Below are 22,482 nucleotides of genomic sequence, written 5' to 3' on the forward strand. Positions count from 1 at the left end.
CAACAAAAAGTTGAAAGAAGGGTTTTTAAAGAAGACAGATTTTTCTCGCCTAATCTGCCTGTTCAGTTTGTTCCACACAGCAGGGGCCTGATTGAGAAAAAAGAAAACCCTCCTCCAAGACCTTTTGTTTTCAGCTCAGACTGTAGAAGGACCAGAAGTCCTGCAGGAGCTCACTGAGGATTACCAGAGCGATGTGCTGCTCCAAGTACAGGAGCCAGGAGGGGGTCAGCTCGGGTACAAGTTGCTGCTTCTCTTAAAATACTCTGATTTTTTAAAAGGACGTTCATTGAAACAGATTTTCATCCAAACTGTATGTCTCCTCATGCTCCAAAATGTGTTATAATTGCTGCTGAGAGAAGACACTGATCCCTGAAGTGAAGAGTGAAGAAAACACAAATTGGGCTGCTGAGGACACTCCAGTTGGTCCACAGTGCTGTTTTCGTGGCAACTCGAGTCTGGAACTTATTGCAGTGGAATCACACAGTTCTCTCCCTCTGAGGTCTTTTCATCATGACCTTCTCTCTCGTACTCCAGAGGGCCTTAAAGAAATGAACCTGACTCCATCAGCTTACTGTGAAGCCAATTTTTCTTAACAGGTCTTTCATGCGTATATGCTCAGACTGCCTTCATACAATGTCACTGTAAAGGTCACTGTACTATCATTGGGAACACATGCAAGATGAGTTTTCTCACATTTGCAACCCTTATGTGCAGGAAAAAAGGTCAACGTGGCTTTCTGACGTGTGTTTGAATAGGAAGAGGTGAGGAAATGGCAGAGTAACGAGGAGATATTAATGTACCTGTCTTTACTTTAACATGAACTCTGCAAGCATTAAAGAGTTAGTTTCTATAAAACTTGTTCAGCAATGGCTATAAAATCTAATCAGATCATTGGGGGAACTGCCTGGTGCTAAAGTTTCTGTCCCAAGTAGAAAACAGTGGTAAGTTTCGGTCATGTTTTTTTTTTCTTGAGGTACTGTTCATGCAAAACAAAGTCTACAGGCAGAGAGATGGATTTCTGAAAATTTTCAGACGAACAAGTTGTAACTAGAATAACCGCCCTGCAGTTATATGCCTCTGTGCACCAGTCAAGCTTTGAAAACATGGATGTCTCACACCCACTGTCCCCCTGACAGCACAGAGGATCTATACAATCAGCACAGTTTCAAGGTGGACACCCAAGATAAGTGTCACCAATTCAGTATCTGACCAAAACTCAAACGTCTAATGATTATTATACATTTGTGTGAAGTTTTGTCATCATAAGTATATGAATTCTTAAGTTATGGCCAAAAATGAATTCTGTGAGGCCATATTTACCTTGACCTTTGCCCTTCGACCACTAAATTCTAATCAGTTTATTGTTTAGTCCAAGTGGATGTGTTTGTGTCAAATTTAAAGAATTCTTTCAAGGTGTTCTTGAGATATCCTGTTCACAAGAATGAGGCAAATGTAAGGTCACACTGACCTTGACCTATGACCACCAAAATCCAATCAGTTCATTGTTAAGTCTAAGGGAAAGTTTGTGCCAAATTCCAATAAATTCCTTCAAGGTCTTCTTGAGACATTCTCAAGAATGAGATGGATGGAAGGCCACAGCAACGTTGACCTTTCACCCTTGACTGCTAAAATCTAATCACTTCATCATCGAGTCCAAGTGAATGTTTGTGCCAAACTTGAAGACATTCCTTCAAGGCACTTTGAGATATCACATTCATGAGGATGAGACAGACAAGGTCAAATTGACCTTGAACTTTGGCATATGACCACCAAAAATTCTGTTCATCATTGAGTCCAAGTGGAAGTTTGTGCCAAATTTCAAAAAATTCCCTTTTGGCGTTGTTGAGATATAGTGTTCACCTGGATGGGACACACATACGTACATATGCAGGGCTGGACGGACAACCTGAAAACATAATGTCTCCGGCCCCGGCTATCACCGGCACAGAGGGATAACAATGTACCACTAAATTTCATGAGAAGTCTCAGAGAAAATCTTGTATTGAGAAATGAGTGGAGTTTAACAGAAGCTTGATTCATTAGGCTGATACTGTTAACGAACACTCACTCTGTGTTGTGGTGGACGGTGTCGTAGCGAACAAACAGCGAGGTGTAGAAGGCTTCGGTCAGCAGCGAGTAGATGGCGATCATCACCAGCAGCACTGCCAACTTCAACACCGAGTTCAGCCGCAGGAACACCGCACACGTCACCATCGCCAGGACCCCCGTGAACACAAAATACTGGGGAAACAAAGACATGTACTTAACATCAGTGGGGCCATGATCCTTTACTTAAACAGGTTACAGGACATGCTGGTGTGAAATTTCACGGCTAAATTCTCTGAGACTTGGCAAAGCTGGTGCAGAGCCACAGAAGATGTTGAACGTTGATTAGTGTTAACCATGACTACTAAACTGACCTTTATGTGTAAATTTGAAGGAGTGTCCCCTTAAGGATGTAAAACATTACAATGAATATCTGAAATTCAACTGCTCCAAAGTTTGTGTGTCTAATCTAATATTCCAGTCTGGATTTGTCCCAGCTAAAAAAGAGTCAATAACTTCTTTTTATGGATCCAAAAACTGCTCTTATTTCTACAAACAAAAGCTCTTGTCCTGAACCTCGAGGGGGGAGAAGGTTGTAACATATACATGCAACGATATGTGATTCAACCCAGGCTTGCAGCTATAAAATGTTACTCCCTCTTTGAGTCCATCAATCAGCTGCATATTTTGTGAGCAAAGTAACATAATGGATGTTTTCTCCGTGACGTTCTGATGGCTTCATCAGTCGCCGTTGTCTGAGGCGAGACCTCCCTCTGGGTGTGAGCAGATGTCGTGGATGTTTAATTCATCATTTTGCCGCTGTCGCTGAAGTGAAAAAAACACAACAGATGGACCTGACTGCAAAATTCAGACACCTCATTTAGTCGGTACCTCTGGGTAGAAGCAGATGTCTGGGATGGAGGCCGATTCGTTGTACGTCTGGTTCCTGAAGGTGCTGGACTTGTCGAAGTCGCACCACAGCTGCGAGAGACCAACAGGAGGATTATTGTTGTTGTACAGTATAAACCTGATGCAGGATCAGTGTGAAAATTCCCTTTTCATGCATTTTTTCATCCAGCCTTTAATGTTTCAAGGTGTTTGTGTAAGAAATTCACAGCTCACTGTGAGTGAACGGGGAGAGAGACGGATCTCTGCAGGAAGCTGCAACATTTTCATATTAATAAACAGTTGATATTTTACCAGAGTTAGGGCTGCACGGTTATGGCCAAAATGCTAATTATTTTTGATCAATATTGAGATCACGATTATTTATCATGACTATTTATTGATTTTAGACACAAAATATTTTCATTGCACTTTCACATTTAAATGAACTTTGACTTTCACTTCTATGTTTTGCTACTTTCCTGCTAATGTACAAAGTTGTGCATCAAAATAAGAAGGTCCTTCTTTTTACCCAAAATTAAATCAACAGAGCGCTGCCTTAACTTTCAAGTTTCAACTCTTTACATCAAATCAGAATTACAGCTGTGCGGTTGGATGCCTCCACCAAACAATTCAACCAACACATCCTCACGCCGACCTTGTCACATATCAATGTTTGGTCATGGACCTTCCATGTTGAGATACGACGGGAAAAGTACCCTGGGTGAGTTGATTGTTGGCGTTCTGGGATGCCATGCCAAGTTCTGCCTGTTACATGAACTGTCTGTTTTCAAAACACACTTCCGTTTTCACAGTAAATGTATAGTTTGCATACAGTCTCTTTCAAAATAAAAGCACTACGTCAGTGCAGCACCGCAAATTGATTGTTCCTTCAACAGCAAATGCACATGGTTGTGTTTTGCTAACACACACACACATGGTTGGGTTTCGGAAAAGAGAACAGGGTTTGGCTTCACTATCTCGCGGGATGCAAAAACACTGTCCTCCAGGGTGAAAGTCAGTGGTTGTTGGACCCAGCCAGACGCCTTACTTGGACTACCACCACCTTAACTGTCATTCTTGTCCTGCAGCATTTCCCCTGACGCCACAAGACAGCGCCATTAAACTATAACCACGACCATGCACGTATCATGCCAACGTGAAAGGAAAGCTTTTTTCGTCTGTGTCTTACACGGGCAGACACTCCCCAAGTGCCGGATTTCGCCGACTTCGGAGTGAGACCTGGTTGAGTCAACTTGCAATTACAGTTTACATCCATGTCTGTTTAGATTCATATGTAGCCATGACAGTTAACCATGCTTCAAATATGGACGTTGCTACAAAGAAGCTACTAATTCCTGGTGTAATACCTGGTGTAGCTACACATTTCGACAAATAAAGGCCTGTCTCAATTAGACACCTGGCCTGGCTGCCAAGCAGTTCATTATAATAGAAGTTCACATCTTTGCTGAGCAGCAATTTTGTGTAAAAGGAATTAAAAGCCTGTCTCAATAATATAAGCTCGTTGAGTTCAGTGATTTGAGCAAATAAAAGCCTGGGCTACTAATTGAAATTTTATGGTAATACTCGATTTATTGTGCAGCCCACACTTGAGTTGGTATCCAGTTCATGAGAAAAGCTCTGTAGTAGCTACTTCCTTCCACACAGGAAGTGATGCATTTAAATTCTGCTTGCTTGAAAAAGAATACATGGAGAAGAATTCATGCTTTGCTAAGCACAATGTCAGCATCAGCAGGGAATTTATCTCAAAGATGCAAAGTGCTTCACACATAAGAACAGATCAACTTCGATGTCTTAGCTTTGTCTCTTTCTGCAACTAAAAGGTTGTATTCTTAAGAGAGCATTGTTTAGTGTTCACTGTGTGTGCAGCAGGAGAAAGCAACTTTTAGGTATGTGGGGATACTAAATCGTGATGTATGATTATTGCTTTTACCCTTAAAGCACTTCAGTGGCTTCTATTAGCAACAACAACATGTGTTTGCAAGAGTCACACAATGTTTACACTGGATGTATCTGCAACATGTTCCCTTACAATACTCTTAATTTCCTTTCCTCCAATATCGCCCTGTGTCAACTAAAGCACAATTAGCATTTTTATGGTTCCGCTTCGACAACTCAAAACACTTACTGATGCTGAACATCAATAACTCAGAATATAAATGGATGATTTAACAATTCCCTTGTAAGAGCAACCAACAAATTGCAATTTGTGTTTCTCCACTTTGAGTTCCTTTACACAAACAAACCTCTCCAAGGTCGTGTCAGTTTCTTTAGGATTAGTCGGTCTGTTTTTCTTTGAGGAACTGATCCTTTTCTCACCAGATGAGGCCTGGAGGTTCTATATAATCCACTCCGCTTTATGCAATCAGAGACCTTGCAACACTAAAAGCTAATTATCAGCTTGTTTCATGTGCTTTAGTTAAGTAATGAGTTGCGAGGCTGGTGTCTTTCAGAGGCCGCTCTGCAGAAGAACATCGCTGCCATATCAGGTAGAACGGAGTCGATAAGGTTGACTTTCAGACAGTAATAATAAAAAAGGCTTTCAAATTAATTAATCTCAACATTATGAAAGAGGTTGTTATTTGATGCCGCAACAACAAGCCGATCACGTAATCCTCATTGTTTTGAAATTCAAACTAATTTCATGGATAAATGCTTGAAACACATCTCCTTCACATCAATTAAACCACTTTTCAGTTTCATTTTTCAAAGTCGACTTTGGAGTTATTTGTCCCCTTTTGTGATTGATTATAATATGAAGCTGTTTTTTATATCTTACAGACGTGCTTTAAAGGTCCAGTGTGTAGGATTTGGGGGGCTATATGGGCAGAATCGGCATATAATATACCAAGTGAGTTTTCTCGTGTTTATACTCATATACAAATACGACATCATGTTTTCGTCACCTTACAATGACTTAGGGCTGAGCAATGTGGCTTGAAAAAAATATTGCGATATTTTTAGTCTATATCACGAAACACAACATATATTTGGGTATAACTGAAATCCCCTCTAAAATACAATCAGAATCAGAATCAGAATCAGAAATACTTTATTGATCCCCGAGGGGAAATTATTTATGTTACAGATACATCTACAAATACAACATTATCAAATTAATTACAGTTCTAATAAAGTTTTATAAAGTAGCTACTGTTAATAAAGTTAAATAGAGTATTGTTATACTGTATATAAATCAGACACATTAACGGATCTACTCTTCATATATTGATAATATTTGCAAGTTGCACTGGTGCTCCATGGTCACAAGTGCAACCAAATAGTCGCAGTCTGGAGCCCTGCCGGTACAAAAACATGCTTCGTCTGCTTATCATTAAACTCATTAAGTTAAACTGCTACAGCTGTGCCGTTAATTGTGCCGATTTATTCACTGTCAGCTGCAAACAAACTAACAGCTCTCTACTCGAATTTATTAAAAATATTTGCAAGTGGCACTGGTGCTCCATGGTCACAAAATGCGACTAAATAGTAGTGTTCTGGTGCCCTGCAGATAAGACACATACTATACACCTGCTCACACTATCGCTCAGGAAAAAGTGATTTGGATGGTTGAGGAGTGTGTGTGTGATGTATCTTGTTTGTGAGTCTTTCTTTTTGTGTCTATATCTGTGAGAGAGCCGCAGGAGAGCGCGAGAGAACCGACATGCCAAAGAGAGTTTTTATAGACAATTTATACTCAATGTTCGCATCATAGTCACTTATACATCCTATGTGATACTTTGAGTATAATTGATATAATGCTCACCAGAGAATGACTTATCCTACATAGAGAGCAGGTCCTCATCCAAAGAGATCACCATGTTCCTACAGTACCATTGAATGGACGAATCAAACACTGGCTCTAGACAGGGCCATATGCCTTTTTCCAGTTTTTTTTTATCAGCCACCGTAATTAGTAGACAAAAATCAACTCAGTGTATATTCTGGAATCAAACAACAATATGAAAGTTGAAATCAAACTCACTATATTGATCATGGCTGCCAGAAAGTTGATGAGGATTGAGACGAAGATGATGACGTTTCGCGCTGCGTACGTCTCGTTGATCCAGCAGCAGGCTTTGCGCAGGACCAGAGGCAGACATTTGTAGTCCTCCGCTGTCGTAACTAGGACCAGACAGGAATGGAGGACGATGAGGACTGAGAACTGGATCACCATGGTTACCATCCTGCAGAAACACAATGAATGGCAAAATAACAATAATACCATCAGCTGTGGGCCTTATGATACAACATGTGGGGAGTGGACCATCGTAACACACTGAAGCATCATATTAAACATGCTGACAGAAATTAGTATGATTGAAAACCTTTAAATGTTTGATTACATTTTTATTTTAAATTGCATAACTAGATCAATATCCTCTATTAAAAGAACTTTATTTCTAAATATGAGATACATAACAAATACATTTTTTATTAAACTCAGCTAGATGATGTATTTTCTCACAGTTTCTTTCATCAGTCTTTCTGAATTATTGAAAAACGTTCCCACTTTAAGATAAATGCTTACCTATTCCGATAACTTTCGTACACCTCACTTTCGCCATTCTACAAAAAGTCTAAATAACTTTTCATTCAAAAAACTGTGTCTGTATGAGTTGAAAATTTGTGCTTTTCCAAGAGGACAAGCTGTCAAACAAACACAGCACACACACAGATGTTGCTTGCTAGCTACAGCTACTGTCTGTGCCATGGATGTATAAAAAGAAATGGCTACAGTGTTGGAAGCTGAATTCCTATAAAGAATTCCTTTGCTCAGTGGTGCAGTGGAGCCAAAAAATTTTCACGGTATGAAATCACCTGGATCTTCTCCATTGTTCTTTAGAGCAAGCAGACTACAGATTTACAGCTGCTAACTTCTGGTTTACCCTCATCTAACCTGAATGGAGATGAATTGATTTAATTGCTGCTCTTCAAGACTTTAAATTGTGATTGGACTACAACAACTACACTACTGACGTCTCTTATCCAACGAAAGTCTAAAGGAAATAGCTGTAAGTTGCAAGTTAGAAGTTGCAATTCCATTTTTGGTCACTGTGTAGAATTTGCGTTACAGCTCTGCAGTGTTCTCTGGGGCTTGGTATGAACTCTTGGCAAGTAATTTTTTCCTTGTATAGCAAAGGCATGACCTGCCCTACTCTACTTCTGATTGACTGGTTGCCTACATTGATTGGGTTGGTTAGGTTGGGGAAGCAGGAATGAGATTGGTTAAGAATTGGTTAAGAATATATCAAAACTTCGAGAATATATGACTCAAACTGACTCTCAGAAACTGGTTCACGCCTTCATCTCAAGCAGATTAGACTATTGTAACGCTCTAGTCGCAGGATTATCCAAACAATCAGTAGGACGCCTCCAGGTCATTCAAAACGCAGCAGCCAGAATCCTCACACGTACACGTAAATTTGATCATATTACTCCAATACTGTCAGGGTAAACCAATCAGAGGCAGAGTAAGGCAGGACATGTTGTCATCTTCTGAGAAAAAAACAAATTTGCATCTTGTTGGTTCATTAGCGATTTGGGGTTCCTGACAGGGAGAATTCATGTAAACACCCACTCAAGTTAGAACAACAACTACCATAGTGAAAATGTTGATACTCATGTTGCAGAGTTGACATCGTATATTCAGAGACATGGAAGCTGAGAGTAAATGTTAGGTCATCTCAAGTGCTATGTTGTAGACAACTGGACTTGCTTGAGCTTCTTGAAGACGTTTCACCTCTCATCAGAGAGCCTCTTGGTGAAACATCTTTAAGAAGCTCAAGCAAGTCCAGTTGTCTTCAATATAGCACTTAAAATGAGCATGACCGGGATGACTGAGAATCTTCACCAACAGAAATGTGGTATTAGGTTGTGATTACGATTAATTAGAGAAGTTAATTATTGGTGCTAGTGAGGTATAGAGATATTTTAGTAGTTCTAGGGGATGTACTGGTGAAACAACAAGTCTGGGACCAAATGGCTTTGTAGTATGAAACTTCAAACTGTTATCAACGTACTGTTTAAATGATCTGAGAACTAAAATACAACACATCTGCTCTGTAGCATCCTTGTTGTTTCTACATCACGATTTAAAGCTCATGAATGCACCAAAGTTGGAAAATCGACTTTGCGACTTGGGAAAAGGGACCATCTGAGAAGCATGTGAATGCAGCATAAAAGACAAAAACAACAATGAGTATTGTTTGATCAGAAGTGTTAAATTTGCGCTGTCCTTTTATTGTGTTTTGGAAAAACTGTTGAAAGCAACTTTATCAGAGACAGTACACTGAGAAGTGAAAGCTAGTCGAAAAGAAGCTGACCTGGAGGTTCATAGTTAAGTGTGAAATAAGCTTCAGTTATCAGTCAGAGCTGACCACCACATTGTAACACTCTGTCCTCTTTTACCTGGCGGAGGGAAGCAGGCTTTGGATGGTGGTGATGAAGATGAGCACGATGAAGGCGCACACCAGGTTGGACTTGAACACCTCGTCCCTCATCTGGGAGTACTGCGCCGTGTAAAGGAGAAGAGGAAGAGAAAGGAGGAGGGAGAGGAGGAGAGGGGAAGATGGAGAAACAAATTTTCAGACAAACGGAAAACTCAACACGCTGAAATGCACCTCAAACACACAAACGCACCGCCACAGATGCATTCAATGGTTCAACCACAAGCGTTAGAGAGAGACAGGAGCCGGTGGGTTAGCTGAGGGGTCCTGGGGAAGGTGCAAAGCTGACAAGCACAATGCTAGCTGTTAGCTGTTAGCAGTTAGCTGAGTCAGAGACAACAAACGGAGAGCGCTGTGTCAAAATAGGCTAACCGTGAAGCTAAGCAGAGGTGGAAGAGAGTTTTTGAAAGCTTAACTGAAATGTGAATTCTCTGGACAATTATTTTATTTTTTCTGACAAGGCTTTAAAGCGCTAGCAACTCAACAACAGGAAAATATTAGAAAAGTAACAACAGCAAATATGTGCGTTTATGTTACTACCCTGCTAGCACTGAATGTCAAAGTGATGTCGGAAAGATGGACTCCAATGTCAGACAGGCGTTAACTTTTGGTTGCAATGAAAATCTGGTTGACGGTATTTGAAATGTCAAACTACATTAGAATTTCATGTTGTGTGGACGTTAACATTATGGCTGTTTGTTGGGTTTTGTTCTCCATACCTTACGACTAAATGTCAGTATTCTAGTCAAGATGACGCTGACATGAGACGTTGGAGACATTAAAGACATTGGACTTTGGTTACTCAACAACGCAACTTAAAACCAACAAAATATCGACGTCATCTGTCGTCAGTGTCCTACATCAGCTGACATGGCATTAGACGTTGTCCTGACATTGAATTTTGGTCACCCAGAGGCACAACCTAAATTTAATATCGAAGTCCAACAACATTGATGGCCAGTGTGGAAATATAAAAAAAGCAACGACAGCAAACAAGTACATTTATGTTACTCTATAATGCAGTGTGGAGGTTTTGATAGTTTTGAAAGACTTCCTACTTTAATACACTGAATTCAAAAGTTTGTTTTTGTCTCAACCCTTTTCTCTACCTATCTGTTGCATTTTGAGGACAAGCGTTGGATAAGAAGATGTAAGCTACATGTACAAAGAAGCACAGTAAATTCTACTTTAATTCTAGTTGACAGTTTTCTCTTTCATCATAAACGTAGTTGAAGTGTTATTAGTTATCTTGGAAAAAAATAGTTCATGCACATTATCATTTCCTGAAGAAAGCCCAGCGCTGATGTAAGACTCTAGACTGATGAGTCACCAGTCAGGACCGGCAGCCTGACTCATCTCAATGTTAAACTTTCCACCCCGATGACCCCCGCTGCCCCGTCCTCGCTCTGTCTCTTTCTCAAAGGGTGCTGGGAAATTAGCAAGAGGATGCTTCACGTTTTGGCACAACTTTGGCAGAAATAATAAAAAAAAAATGAGGGAGGCCAACAGCAAATCACTGCACATTTACTGAAGAGGTTAAGAGGTCAACCAAAAATATAAGGTTCTTGGAAAAGTTTTGAAGATGGCGGTGGGATTCAGAGGAGGAACATAGATGTGGAGGAGAAGAAGGGCCCAAATGAATCAACTCAAATGTTAAAGGTGAGCTTATTCATGGAACAAAATAAATGGGGGGGGGGGGAGAGGACAAAAAGCTACAGGAGTTCATTGCATTCACCGAAGAAAAAGAACATTCAGACAGATTTTCTTGTAACTATGACTTCCATATATCTTTGATAACATCTCATGATTGTAAGAGAATTGAGTGTAAATTATTAACGTTAGGTGATCAGTAAAACTACTGCTAGAGGCTGTTCCATCAAATGTGGTTGTTATTGAATGAACTTGTCCAAGGTTACTTGTGTCAGCTGTAAATACACTAATTAACAAACATTTTAGGCACATTTATCCAAAATTTAGCCTGATATATTTGGTATCTTTGAAAACTCCCAATAAAATTTACAATACAGTTCTTTGAGTTTGTTTGGCTGCACTGGAACAGCTGAATGTTAAGGGATTAAATGAGGTGGGTGTCATCACAGTCCTGTTTTATCAAGTTATTCAGATCTTTTGTTGTAATTTTACAGTACATATTATATTTAAAAAATGAGGGTATGATTTGCCCCAGTGTTTCACTGTTCTGTTCTGACCGACCCCTGAGTGTCCTTATCTTGTTTCGTTTGCTGATTAAAAAAGCTCAGCTGCAACGATGCAACTTCCATCAGTAATGTACGTTAGAGTTTGATAATGCAGTACTTTTATTGTAGTCTGGCAATTTAGTCAGGTAGTAACGTTTCAAACTCAAGGTCTCAAAATTATGAGATGTAAAGTCAGAAATATGGGATACGCATGTCGTAAATTTGAGAAAACATCTCAGAAATGTTTTTTTTCCTTCAGTGAATGCAATGTGTTCCTGTAAAAAAAGACAAAAAGAAGTTGAACAAGGCAACTTTTTCCACAAGACTGTAAAAGGGTAACAGGTCCATGGCATGGACTTTTGGTCATGAGTAAACTGAAGGGGGTTCTGCAATCCTGGCAAATCAAATCAGAGTAGTAAAACATCAGTGTTTCGCCCAGCTGACTATTCTGTGCTCGTCGAAGAAAAATCAGTTGTGTTTTTAAATTTTTTTTTAAATTTTTTAAATTTCAGAATCAAACGTGGTTTGCAAAACATTGGCAGCAATTAAAAAAAAAAAAGTTAATGAGTTTGTATCTGCTGTTAGAGATTAGGTGCACTGTGGTAGTTCATGCTCACTGGTATGGAGTCTAAAGTGTGCCGACTGAATATTTATCCTTTCATTATAACTAATATCAATTAATACATTTTTCAAAAACGATCAGTAAGTCAATAATGACATATCATTCCTGACCTTGAGAACGGTAGTTTGACTTGACTCAAGGTCCATTTCCAGAAGTTTCAAATGTATCTGCAAACACAGACCTACATAGACTAGACCTGTCTAAAACAAGACCTGCTAATAAACAGTTAATTAATTTAAATACTGCATTAATAAATAACAATTTGTATTTGCAGATTAATCATTCAGTCTATTTACTTTGTCTTTGATTGGTGAGATCTTTATTTCAATTAAAGAATCAAATTGAAAAATTAGTTATAAAAAGATTTGAAATCAATTAAAATGAATACAAAATGGAAGCACAAAAATTAATTGTAAGACTGATTATGATAGACCTATAGTAAATAGAATTTAAAAAATGTAAAAGCCTTTAATTTCACTTCATTTATTTTATGTGTAAGGACATTCAACAGCATTTCTGTAAATGTGCCAGTGTTAGCCAGCTAGCTAATTTTCAACTGCAGTTCTTTGGCAAGATGTTTTGAAACCAATAAAAGGATTAAATTCAAAGAGAAAATTAAAATTTTATTATAATTTATCATTTAAAGGTAAAAAAAAAAACTGAAATAGAACTCTTAATTGACAGATTTACTTTAAATGTACGACTCATCTAAATGCAATAGTTCTTTTGTAATAGTTTATGTAACAGCTCTTCAAAACGTATCAATTTATTAACTGACTATAATCAAAAACTGTGAGTCCATAAATATTCTGGTGGCACACTTCAGATTCCACACACCTGAAGACCAAATGGAGCAAAGTAATGACCCTGGATCACTATATGTGTTTTGTATTGAATTATTTCCTTCTTTCAGTTCCACCGTATGTGTTTCTCTTTTGTTAAAGTGACTCGTGTTAATAAAATAAAATAAAATAAATGAAAAAAAAAAAAAATGTTTTTTCCCCTTTGCAGTACCACAGTAATATCTAATGTGCCTTTAGCTTACTCATGAAAAGAGAGAAAAATTGTTGGTTCTTGTTTTGCTTCTGAAAATCTTCATCTAAGAATAGATATGAGGAGGGAGAGAGAAAGAAAAAAAAACAGTTATCTGTCTAAAACCCCAGCTACCTTCTCTTCCAGGCTGGAGTCTTTAAACATCAGTGAGAAAGGCTTGATATGCTCTCTTCTCAACTTATCGCCACTCCGTAAGTCGATGGCGCTCTCTATTCGCTTGTTAATTTCCTCAGGACCAGAGTGGACATGCAAAGCTTGTGCGAGATGGTTTGGAAGCAGATTTATCGAATTTCTCGTTAGGGCAGCCAGAGTCTAGGGGGAAAGCACATGCACATAGAATGAACCTGCTTGTCCCCCTTTTGTTTCATTCAAGTTACAAATGAAAAAGAACAGACACAGTTACGTTCATTACATACACAAAAGAAAAAACAAGAGAAAAGTTAAGGAAAAGGAAGAAAAGGGAAGACCAAAATGCAACATTCGCTATCAGACAGACAAGAGCAAGCCATGCATCTCTCATTCACTCGGAGCATGTTCACTTTGCATCCATGTTAGTGGTGACGAAGCTTGCAATTATGCACGTTAAAACAAAGCTGTAATTCATGTCCACGGCTGTGACTGGAAGGAGGAATGACTGGGAATGAAAACACACAAAACGGATGAAAATTTAAAAATATAAAGCATGAAATGGAGGGAAAAACACAACTGAGACTTTCAAAATATCAGGAACAAATACACCAATTATCTTTCCCAAGTAAAGGATGAGAAAACAATCACATTTAAATACACTGGATCCTCAAAAAGAAAATGAATTCAACCTTCAGTATGTTTGAGCAGTTTTTTGAGACAAACTTAAAATGCATTATGTCCTCAAGGACAACCTTGCAAGACATTAAAATGCCATATTGTAATAAAAGTAATTGAATGACACAAGGTTCTTCGGTTTACAAGGGTCTCCTCGGGTTTTAATTTACCACTTCATCACTCCCCGTCTCGCTTGGCCTTCCTTCTCTCTTTATGACTAAAATACACTGAAGGTTGTGACTTTCCGTAACTCTTTCTTTTTTTAAACTTTAAAGGACCACACTGATGGTTTCCCATGTGTAGTCCTTGTCATTCTGTTATAATTCCGGTAGGGGAATAAAGACTCATTTATTCATTCATGATAAGTGTATAAATACTGTAATTGGCCTTTTAAATACCCAACATGTGTTAGATTTTTAATGGTAGAACCCCAACAAGGTTTCGTAACCACCCAAATTCCCCCCAAAAAAAGCTTATGACCTCAGTGTCCTCACTGGGACTCAACCTGGCTGCCGACAGAGAATCCATTGGGAACAATTTGTCACTTTGATTTCCTTCCTTTAGTTACGTAATATAAAGCTCAGCGCAATAGAGGGTGCTCCATCATCTTGGGAACTGGCCACTGAAGAGCAACCTTTATAAGAACAAATTTCCATTGTGGTTTCACCAAGGGCATCTTTGGTACTCCTAAGTTTACTTATGTGACTACAAAAGAAGGCAGCTGACTCAAATTTTGGATGTCAGAGTGTCTTTCAGCACAACAGGAAAGAAAGCTTTCAGAAAGGTCACTACATGCAGCTTCTTTACCATGTAATGTAGAGTGGGGGGGGGGGGATCAATACAGCATAGTACTGCCATATTTTGCGTGGCGATATTGTATCGATACACGCATACCAACTATCAATCTCTTATTATATACATCATTCATTTTGGCAAATGCACATTTTACTACAACTTTTGGTACCTGGGGTCATTGGTGGCTTAGTGGATAGAGCAGGCGTCCCATGTACAAGGCTGTTGCTGCAGCTGCCCGGGTTTGATTCCAGCCTGTAGCCCTTTGCTGCATGTCATCCCCTCTCTCTCTCTCCCCTTCATACTTAGCTTTCCTATCAATTAAAGGCAAAATTGGCCCAAAAAGTATTTGGTACTAGAAGAATAAAATTAGTTGCTTTTCGGCCCACTAGATGGTGCTGATGTTTATTTTCCTGGTGAGGTCAGCACAGGTCTCAGTCAGCAGAATTTGGCAGGAAGTTCAACTGAGCAACGACGGAAGCACCGGAGAAATAAATCAGAAATTTGCTGTCAGCAGTGTCACATGAGAATAAAATACTCTGGGAATACTACCAACATGAGGGCTCACCTCACACTCCACTATCCAGAGGCAGTGTTAGCCACTGATGCTCCACCAAAAATTCAACTGACACTGGATACTATTAGCTCGACAAAACTACCATCCAATTCTGAGAGAGCCAAGAAAATAACACAGTCCATCACCTACTTCCTGTGCAAAGATCTGCGTCCACATACCCTGGAAATCCAGAGTTCTCGCGAGAGCACAATTTGGATTTGCTCAGCGAGTCACTCTGGCAATCAGTAAGGATGCTCATTACCTATGCCCATGAAACCGAGCTGCACCAGTCGCATCGGTGTATCTGATATAGGCGGGCCAGAGGCGAGTTAAACAGATGACGTCAGCTGCGACGAGGAAGTCTGGAATCAGTCAGTAAACATTGCAAGATGGCTACGGATGAACACCAGTTGTTTGAAACGGCTTTGGCCACTACAATGAACGAGTTAGACTTGGCTTTTTCTCTAAAAGAGGAACAGAAGACGGCGCTCGAATCTTTTCTTTGCAAGAAGGATGTTTTTGCTGTTTTGCCAACCGGATACGGCAAGAGTCTAATCTACCAGTTAGCTCCGCTGGTAGCTAAGCTCTGGATACGTCACCCCGTGTATTGTTCTGATTGGTTGTAGTGTTATCCAATTGCGTGCAGTGATATTTACAAATGCATGCTTGGTGCCGCCCCTCGAGTTGGGCCATTTGCATTACTCATAGCCAGACCCTAAATCTGTCTAGATCTGGGTCTGGATTTCCAGGCTAGCGTCCACACAGCACTGTTGGAAACCAAGGCTTTTGTTACATGCTAAAAACACATGAACCTAGGTATGTGACTCCGCCCCCACATTTTTTCAGCAACACAGCCGTAGTGAAGCATAAAGCTGAGGAATCTTTGAGTGCAGCAGGAAGGGTGGCGTTAACCTGTGACGCCTGGACTTCAAGGTCAGTGGATTCACATGTGACTATAACGACACATTATCTGACAGAGGGCAGGAGACTGCTGTCTCACATCCTCCAAACTAGAGCAGGACACCAACGTCACACCGGAGCAAACACTGCAGACCTCCTGTAACAAACTACACTTCTAACATGGGTGTTACCATTCAGTTAGCAGGATACCTGCATATGAAGTGTTTCACTCACGCTCTTAATCTGTCCTCAGAGGGCGTTAAATCTGCCCACAGTTCAGTTTGTCAGGTGTATGCAGCATTTCTGACAGGTTTTATGACGGCGTTGGTCAGTCAGTCTGCTTTGTGTCACATTTTGCTGCAATAAAAATGATTGAAGTCGATGAACAGACTGAAAACTTGATCTTGTGAGGTAAAACTGATGTTGACAAAGTTTTCCTTTGGGGAAATAATTTGCAGTTGGAAAAAAGGTAATAAATCGCAATATATCAAAATATATTTATCGCAATATCTCAATAATATCATATTGTGTCGTATTGTATGTAATTAGATTTTCTATTTCTGAGTTTTATCAGGTGCACCTCTGAAATATATTTACCGTTTGGTTATTATTTGCTCCACAGACGGAGCAGCAGAACATCAGGCACAGTAAATGTGAAACTTAACATTAACCTTCATGGGTGTTTTCTGTAACATCAAAACACCCATGTGCTTCACTGATGTGCTGTATCCTGGTCAATAAATTCTAGTCTTAGTCAAGGTGAGCTCCTGTCTGTCCTCGGGGGAACGTCACACTCGCTCAACAGAAAAACTTGAGATAAAAGTGATAGAGGTCCTACGTGAGAATCAGGGTCATTTTCTCCGAGCCATTGACATTTACTCTCCACCATTAACTGTGAGTTAAAGCAGCCACGTGGCTACTCCGGACAAATTACCCTTTGGAGTGTCAGAGAGCCCTGTAGAGCCGGCAGCCATTAAAGTCATTACGAGAGAAATGTGTGATGATGGAGATGTGTGTGAGGAGTTCAATATGTCTCTCACCAGCACCGACCAATCTAATATGTCACCTCGTCTCGGTTAATACAACACTTTAACAAATGAAATCCATCATGCTGAGATCATTAAAAGTTCATTGTCAGGCTACTAACTACTGGATTTTTTTTTTTTTTTTTTACCTGTCAAGGCCACTGACTGTCACTGACCGTCATTACGTGCAGATTTAAATCTAATCAGAGCTACCTGATTATAAAGTACTGCAATTTATAGGTTTAACAGTCCATGCCTCACAAATCACAAGACACTACAGCATTTATCAACGTCAACGGAAAGATTCTCACATGCTGAGAGACATGGAAAGTTAAATGAGTCAAATTGCTAAATCCATCCAGCAATTCAAATTATTTGTTTAGACCTTTTTTCAGTATTTTTTATGCTACCCAATCAGATAAGCAACAGAAAAAGCTACTGAGGAAATACAGTGACGTAAAGTAGCATGACCTGCACCTTAAGTTCCTCAAAATGCAGTTGGACATGAAACTTTCCTATTTTTCTGTCTGAAGAAACTGGAGCAACACTACTTGGTGATGACTTTTAGATATACTCAGTTTTGGTTCATTTTGCTTTTGATAGCCTGATATGAACCAACCAGCGATGTGAAATTCAAGAGGCCTTAACTTTTCATCCAGTGTTCCCCTAACTCAGTGAATTTTAGCACAGAGATTCAAAGTGCTATCCATTTAGAGTTGATTTAAAGGGGAACTAATGTTTTTTCCAACCTGGGCCCTATCTTCTGATCTACTTTTGTCTGAATGAGTGATAGGATGTTCAATATGTGACATTATTAAATAATAGGGCACTCAGACAGCGTCAAACAACATCAAAATACGTCCACTAAAAGTGCATTTTTTTCACACAGATAGGCTCGGATTGTTAGTATAATTATCTGACAACATAACGGAAAGGAGAAATGAACGTCTGTGTTTACCTTTAGCTGGATTCAGACATGTTCCTCTGCCTGTTGCTGCTCCCTCTCTCTCCTCGTCCGCTCTTCAGTTTCAATGAGCTCTGTGTCCGTGTACGTCCGTGTTCAAATAAATACGGGCGCTCATCAAATTCAAATGGCTCATCCAGATCCAGTTGGTCAAAATCTGGTATAAATTCAGCCATGGCTACTCCAAACAGAGTAACTCCTCGCGTTTGTAAGGTCAGTCCAGCGGTAACTTCCTGCAACAACTCAGATCTTGCGAGACGTGAGATTTCAGAGCCAGACAAACATGTCCGAATTTTTACCTGATTTTGACCAACTGGATCTGGATGGACCGTTTGAATTTGAACTCGGAGTACACAGATGCAGAGCTCATTGAAACTGAAGAGCGGACGAGGAGAGAGAGGGAGCAGCAACAGGCAGAGGAACATGTCTGAATCCAGCTAAAGGTAAACACAGACGTTCATTTCTCCTTTCTGTTATGTTGTCAGATAATTATACTAACAATCCGAGCCTATCTGTGTGAAAAAAATGCACTTTTAGTGGACGTATTTTGACGTTGTTTGACGCTGTCTGAGTGCCCTATTATTTAATATAGCGTGCGCTCACGGGCTGCAGGCAGGTCAGCCCTAGCTTCGTACTGGAGAAATGTCACATATTGAACATCCTATCACTCATTTAGACAAAAGTAGATCGGAAAATAGGGCCCAGGTTGAAAAAAACATTAGTTCCCCTTTAATGAATTGGGTTGTAAATGTCTTGCCAGTGGAAACATACTGCCCAGTGACTAAATACTTTGGACTTTCCCAATCATCTTGTGTCTGCCTGGATATTGAGTAACAGCTGAATGCAAATTGTCCTTTTTTTCCAACACACAGTGGAGATAGGAGAGAAAGAGCTGAACTGAAGTTGAACTTGAACTCAACGAAATCTCTGTTGCATATAAATGAAAATGTGTGGCCTGTGTGTCAAAACATTAACATATCTGGAACAGCCACAGGAAACACACAAGCTTCATTTAAATGAAGACAATCGGACGGCATTTTGTGGAATCAGATGAGCTCCATTGTGCTCCAGGGCCATGTCGACCCTATTATCAGTTCCTTTTAGGGTGATCTCTGCTCACTTCTGTGGAGAGTACAGTGTCATTGTATGTGAGAGGAGCATGCTACATGGAGCGGTTTGATTGGAGATCTGGGCTCTTCAAATTCAGGTCAGGTTTGGCCACATATTAATGTCAACACTGTGGGTTTGGGTCAGGATCAAGCCTAAAATATAATTGTTGCTGCTCACGTTCCACTCATTATAATGTATTCCTACAATCTATCAATCAAGTGGTAGTCTTACAGAGCCAGACCTATCTGCACAGCACTGTGTCAGTTCTTGAGACCATTCTGCTACAGGGAGATAAAAAACCCTGGCTTGTTTTTGTTTCTCTGAACCAATCACAGTCATCATGGGCGGAGCTAAGCCCAGGATGCAGTGGGGGTGCCCTTGTAAAATAGTGTGGGGAACACACACACACACAATGATAGGGCTAACTGTTAGCATCACATGTCTAACGATACCTCAGGGTTAACGGTATTGGTGGGAGTTTGTTGGGACCGTCGGCTCATGCTAACTGGCAAGACTCCTCTCCAGCAGGAGAATGGCTTACAGCAGCAACAGAAGGTTTGCTGTTCTGGCGGGGAGTTGGGACCGCCTGAGATCACACCCCCGGCTCCTAAAAAATCGTATTAAGGTATCAATTGACTTGAAATATTTTGATAGATGTTGCAAATCAACTCTGACTGACCATGTTAGAAAACAGATCGACATTGGGCATGGAGTTCTGTGAGATGGAGTCTGAAAGGTGCGTTCACAAGTCGTTTTATTTGTTGTGGATTTTAACAACAATTCACTGAAGGAAAAGAGCAGGCATGCCTTGTTGCACGATCCAAATCTTCATCAAAACGTGCTGTTAGCTCAGAGGTTTCCCGTACAAAGGGGATTTTGAAAATAGGCCTGTCGCGATATGCGATACGTTGGTTAATTGCACGGTAAATTAAAAGAGAGACGGTAACTTTTCCGGCCCCGATTAATTGCCATATTCATGCGTGTTTTTTTTCCTCGTCTCTCTCCACCAAAAAGACTGGACAACAAGAGCGTTCACTGCCATGCATCGTCTGGCAACCAGGTGAGTTGGTTCATTAGCGTAATGAACGGAGGGAAAGCTCTTGTCATCGAGTGTCTTTGTCTCTGTGGGGGAGGCGGGGCTATGAGCTACACACACACACAGTGCGATCTTCGTGAGGGGGAGGTGAGGTGGAGAAAAAAACAGTTGAGCGTAAGAGAAAGACATGGAACTTGTTCCTAAACCAAACACCACAGCCCCTGTGTGGGAGTGTGCTGGGTTTGTTCTAAAACCATCTCAACAAAAAGAGCGAATACGACCAACTTAACTGCACACCTGAGAGTGAGAGACTGACAGTCTATTTTTTTGGATTTATTTATTTATTTCAATATTTTTATGTGTTATTTCGGATATTTCAATTTTCTTTTTTTGCATTTGTAAATATTCTTGTTAAATACATGTTTATTTCTCTTTAAAAGGGTTTACTTGCATCAATATGCCTTTATTATCATTATATAAGTTTAAAAAATGTTTAAAATTACAACAATAATAAAAATGGTCTTAAAAGCACAATATTACGCAATATTATCGCTTATCGCAATAATTTCTGACGCAATTAATCACCCAGCAGAATTTGTTATCGTGACAGGCCTATTTGAAAACGCTAACACACAGATAGTGGAGGGGAGGGAGAATGCCAGACAATAGCAGATAGCCACAGTCTGCAGCCGGAGAGTCAGACTTGTAACATTGGGAAGACTTGTTTGTTTGCAGACTTGCTTACTGTCATCATTTTTCAAACAAGTCCTTCAACTCATTCGACCGGTACGTCTTCACTATGTTTCTTTTCCTAAACCTAACCTCCGTAACTTTGCTTTAATTATAAAACTTTACCCTGAGGGTGTTATATCATCAGTGGGGTGCTAATTAATAGGAGTTTATATGAACTATTGCATGAGGATACGTTGATTGGTTATTTAGTAGACTTTGAGGAATGTAGAGAAAGAGAGGAAGAAAAAAAGAGTTTTGATGTTTAAATATTTGTTTTGGGCTACAGCCTGGAGAAGCTAGCTTAGCTTAGCATAAAGACTGAAAGCAGGAGGAAATGGTTAGCCTGGCTCTGTCCAAAAAAAAAGGAAACAGATCTGCCTTCCAGCTCACTATCTTGTCTGTATCATACATACAAAAACTAAACTGATAAACAATACATCATTACGTGCCGGAAGATTTCGTGATCTAGTGTCATCACCATGAGGTTGCTAGGCAAGCACTGGAGACAAGTTGGGCTTGGTCTATAATGAACTGGACTGAGTTGGGATCAGGTTAACAAAATCCTTCATATTTATTTGCTTCTAAATCCATTTTTCATTAACTGTATCACTATAGCTGGTGTACTCTCCACTCCATATATGCAGCACAGACAACCCCCTGATGTGAGGTTCATCAAAAGACACTTTGGGAAAAGTAGGCAGGAAACCACAGACTGGAAGCTGGATATAAAATAACTGCTGAAATGCTTTGAACATCACAGACTGATAATTTATCATCAGTACGTGAGACTGGATATTTTTTAGTTTCTTCTCAGTTCAGAGAAGCAACAAACATGAAAACATTCACTTGGTGAAGCTTTGAAGAAAATCTTTTGGATCTTCAGAACACTTATATCCCCAAAGAGTTCCATCGGAAGTACTTTAAAAGTTTTTTTAAAAAAAAAAACATATTTTCCACACTGTAGCCAGTGTCAGATATAAATCTAATCTAGAGATTTGATCAAACTTCAAGATTCTTTCATTTAGCAAAGTATTCAAACCCAAGATGATACACCATACAGATATGCTGCACTAGTTCCCTTTCCCTATTTGATCCTGCACGTTTTGTACAAGACCCTGTTTTGGGGCCCAGTACGGTGGATCACAGCTCTGTATCTATGGACCATTTATAACCTCATCCATCCACTCTCCACCCAAGACAGGAGGGATCAGAGGGGACGGTTACCAGTGTTATGAGCCATGATTGTTTTTGGCGTGCACGTCTCTGAAGAGGCACACAGCCTAAAGGGCACA

General features: G+C 39.9%; 1 protein-coding gene across 2 annotated transcripts in view; it reads right to left on the bottom strand.

The window, feature by feature from the left end:
- The window catches only part of adcy8 (adenylate cyclase 8 (brain)), a 151,749-nt gene that overhangs the window by 31,029 nt on the left and 98,238 nt on the right, over positions 1-22,482 (bottom strand). The window contains exons 8-12 of one of the 2 annotated variants that reach the window (XM_033650784.2): positions 13,386-13,583; positions 9,364-9,464; positions 6,938-7,139; positions 2,938-3,027; positions 2,069-2,241 (exon numbers count right to left, since the gene is read on the bottom strand). In XM_033650784.2, coding sequence (XP_033506675.1) covers positions 2,069-2,241; positions 2,938-3,027; positions 6,938-7,139; positions 9,364-9,464; positions 13,386-13,583 — 764 coding nt within the window. The remainder of the gene's footprint in view (positions 1-2,068; positions 2,242-2,937; positions 3,028-6,937; positions 7,140-9,363; positions 9,465-13,385; positions 13,584-22,482) is intronic. The other variant, XM_033650785.2, reaches the window with a different exon arrangement.

This window comes from Epinephelus lanceolatus, chromosome 12 (genome assembly GCF_041903045.1).
Source record: "Epinephelus lanceolatus isolate andai-2023 chromosome 12, ASM4190304v1, whole genome shotgun sequence".
NCBI classification, from domain to species: Eukaryota; Metazoa; Chordata; class Actinopteri; order Perciformes; family Serranidae; genus Epinephelus; species Epinephelus lanceolatus.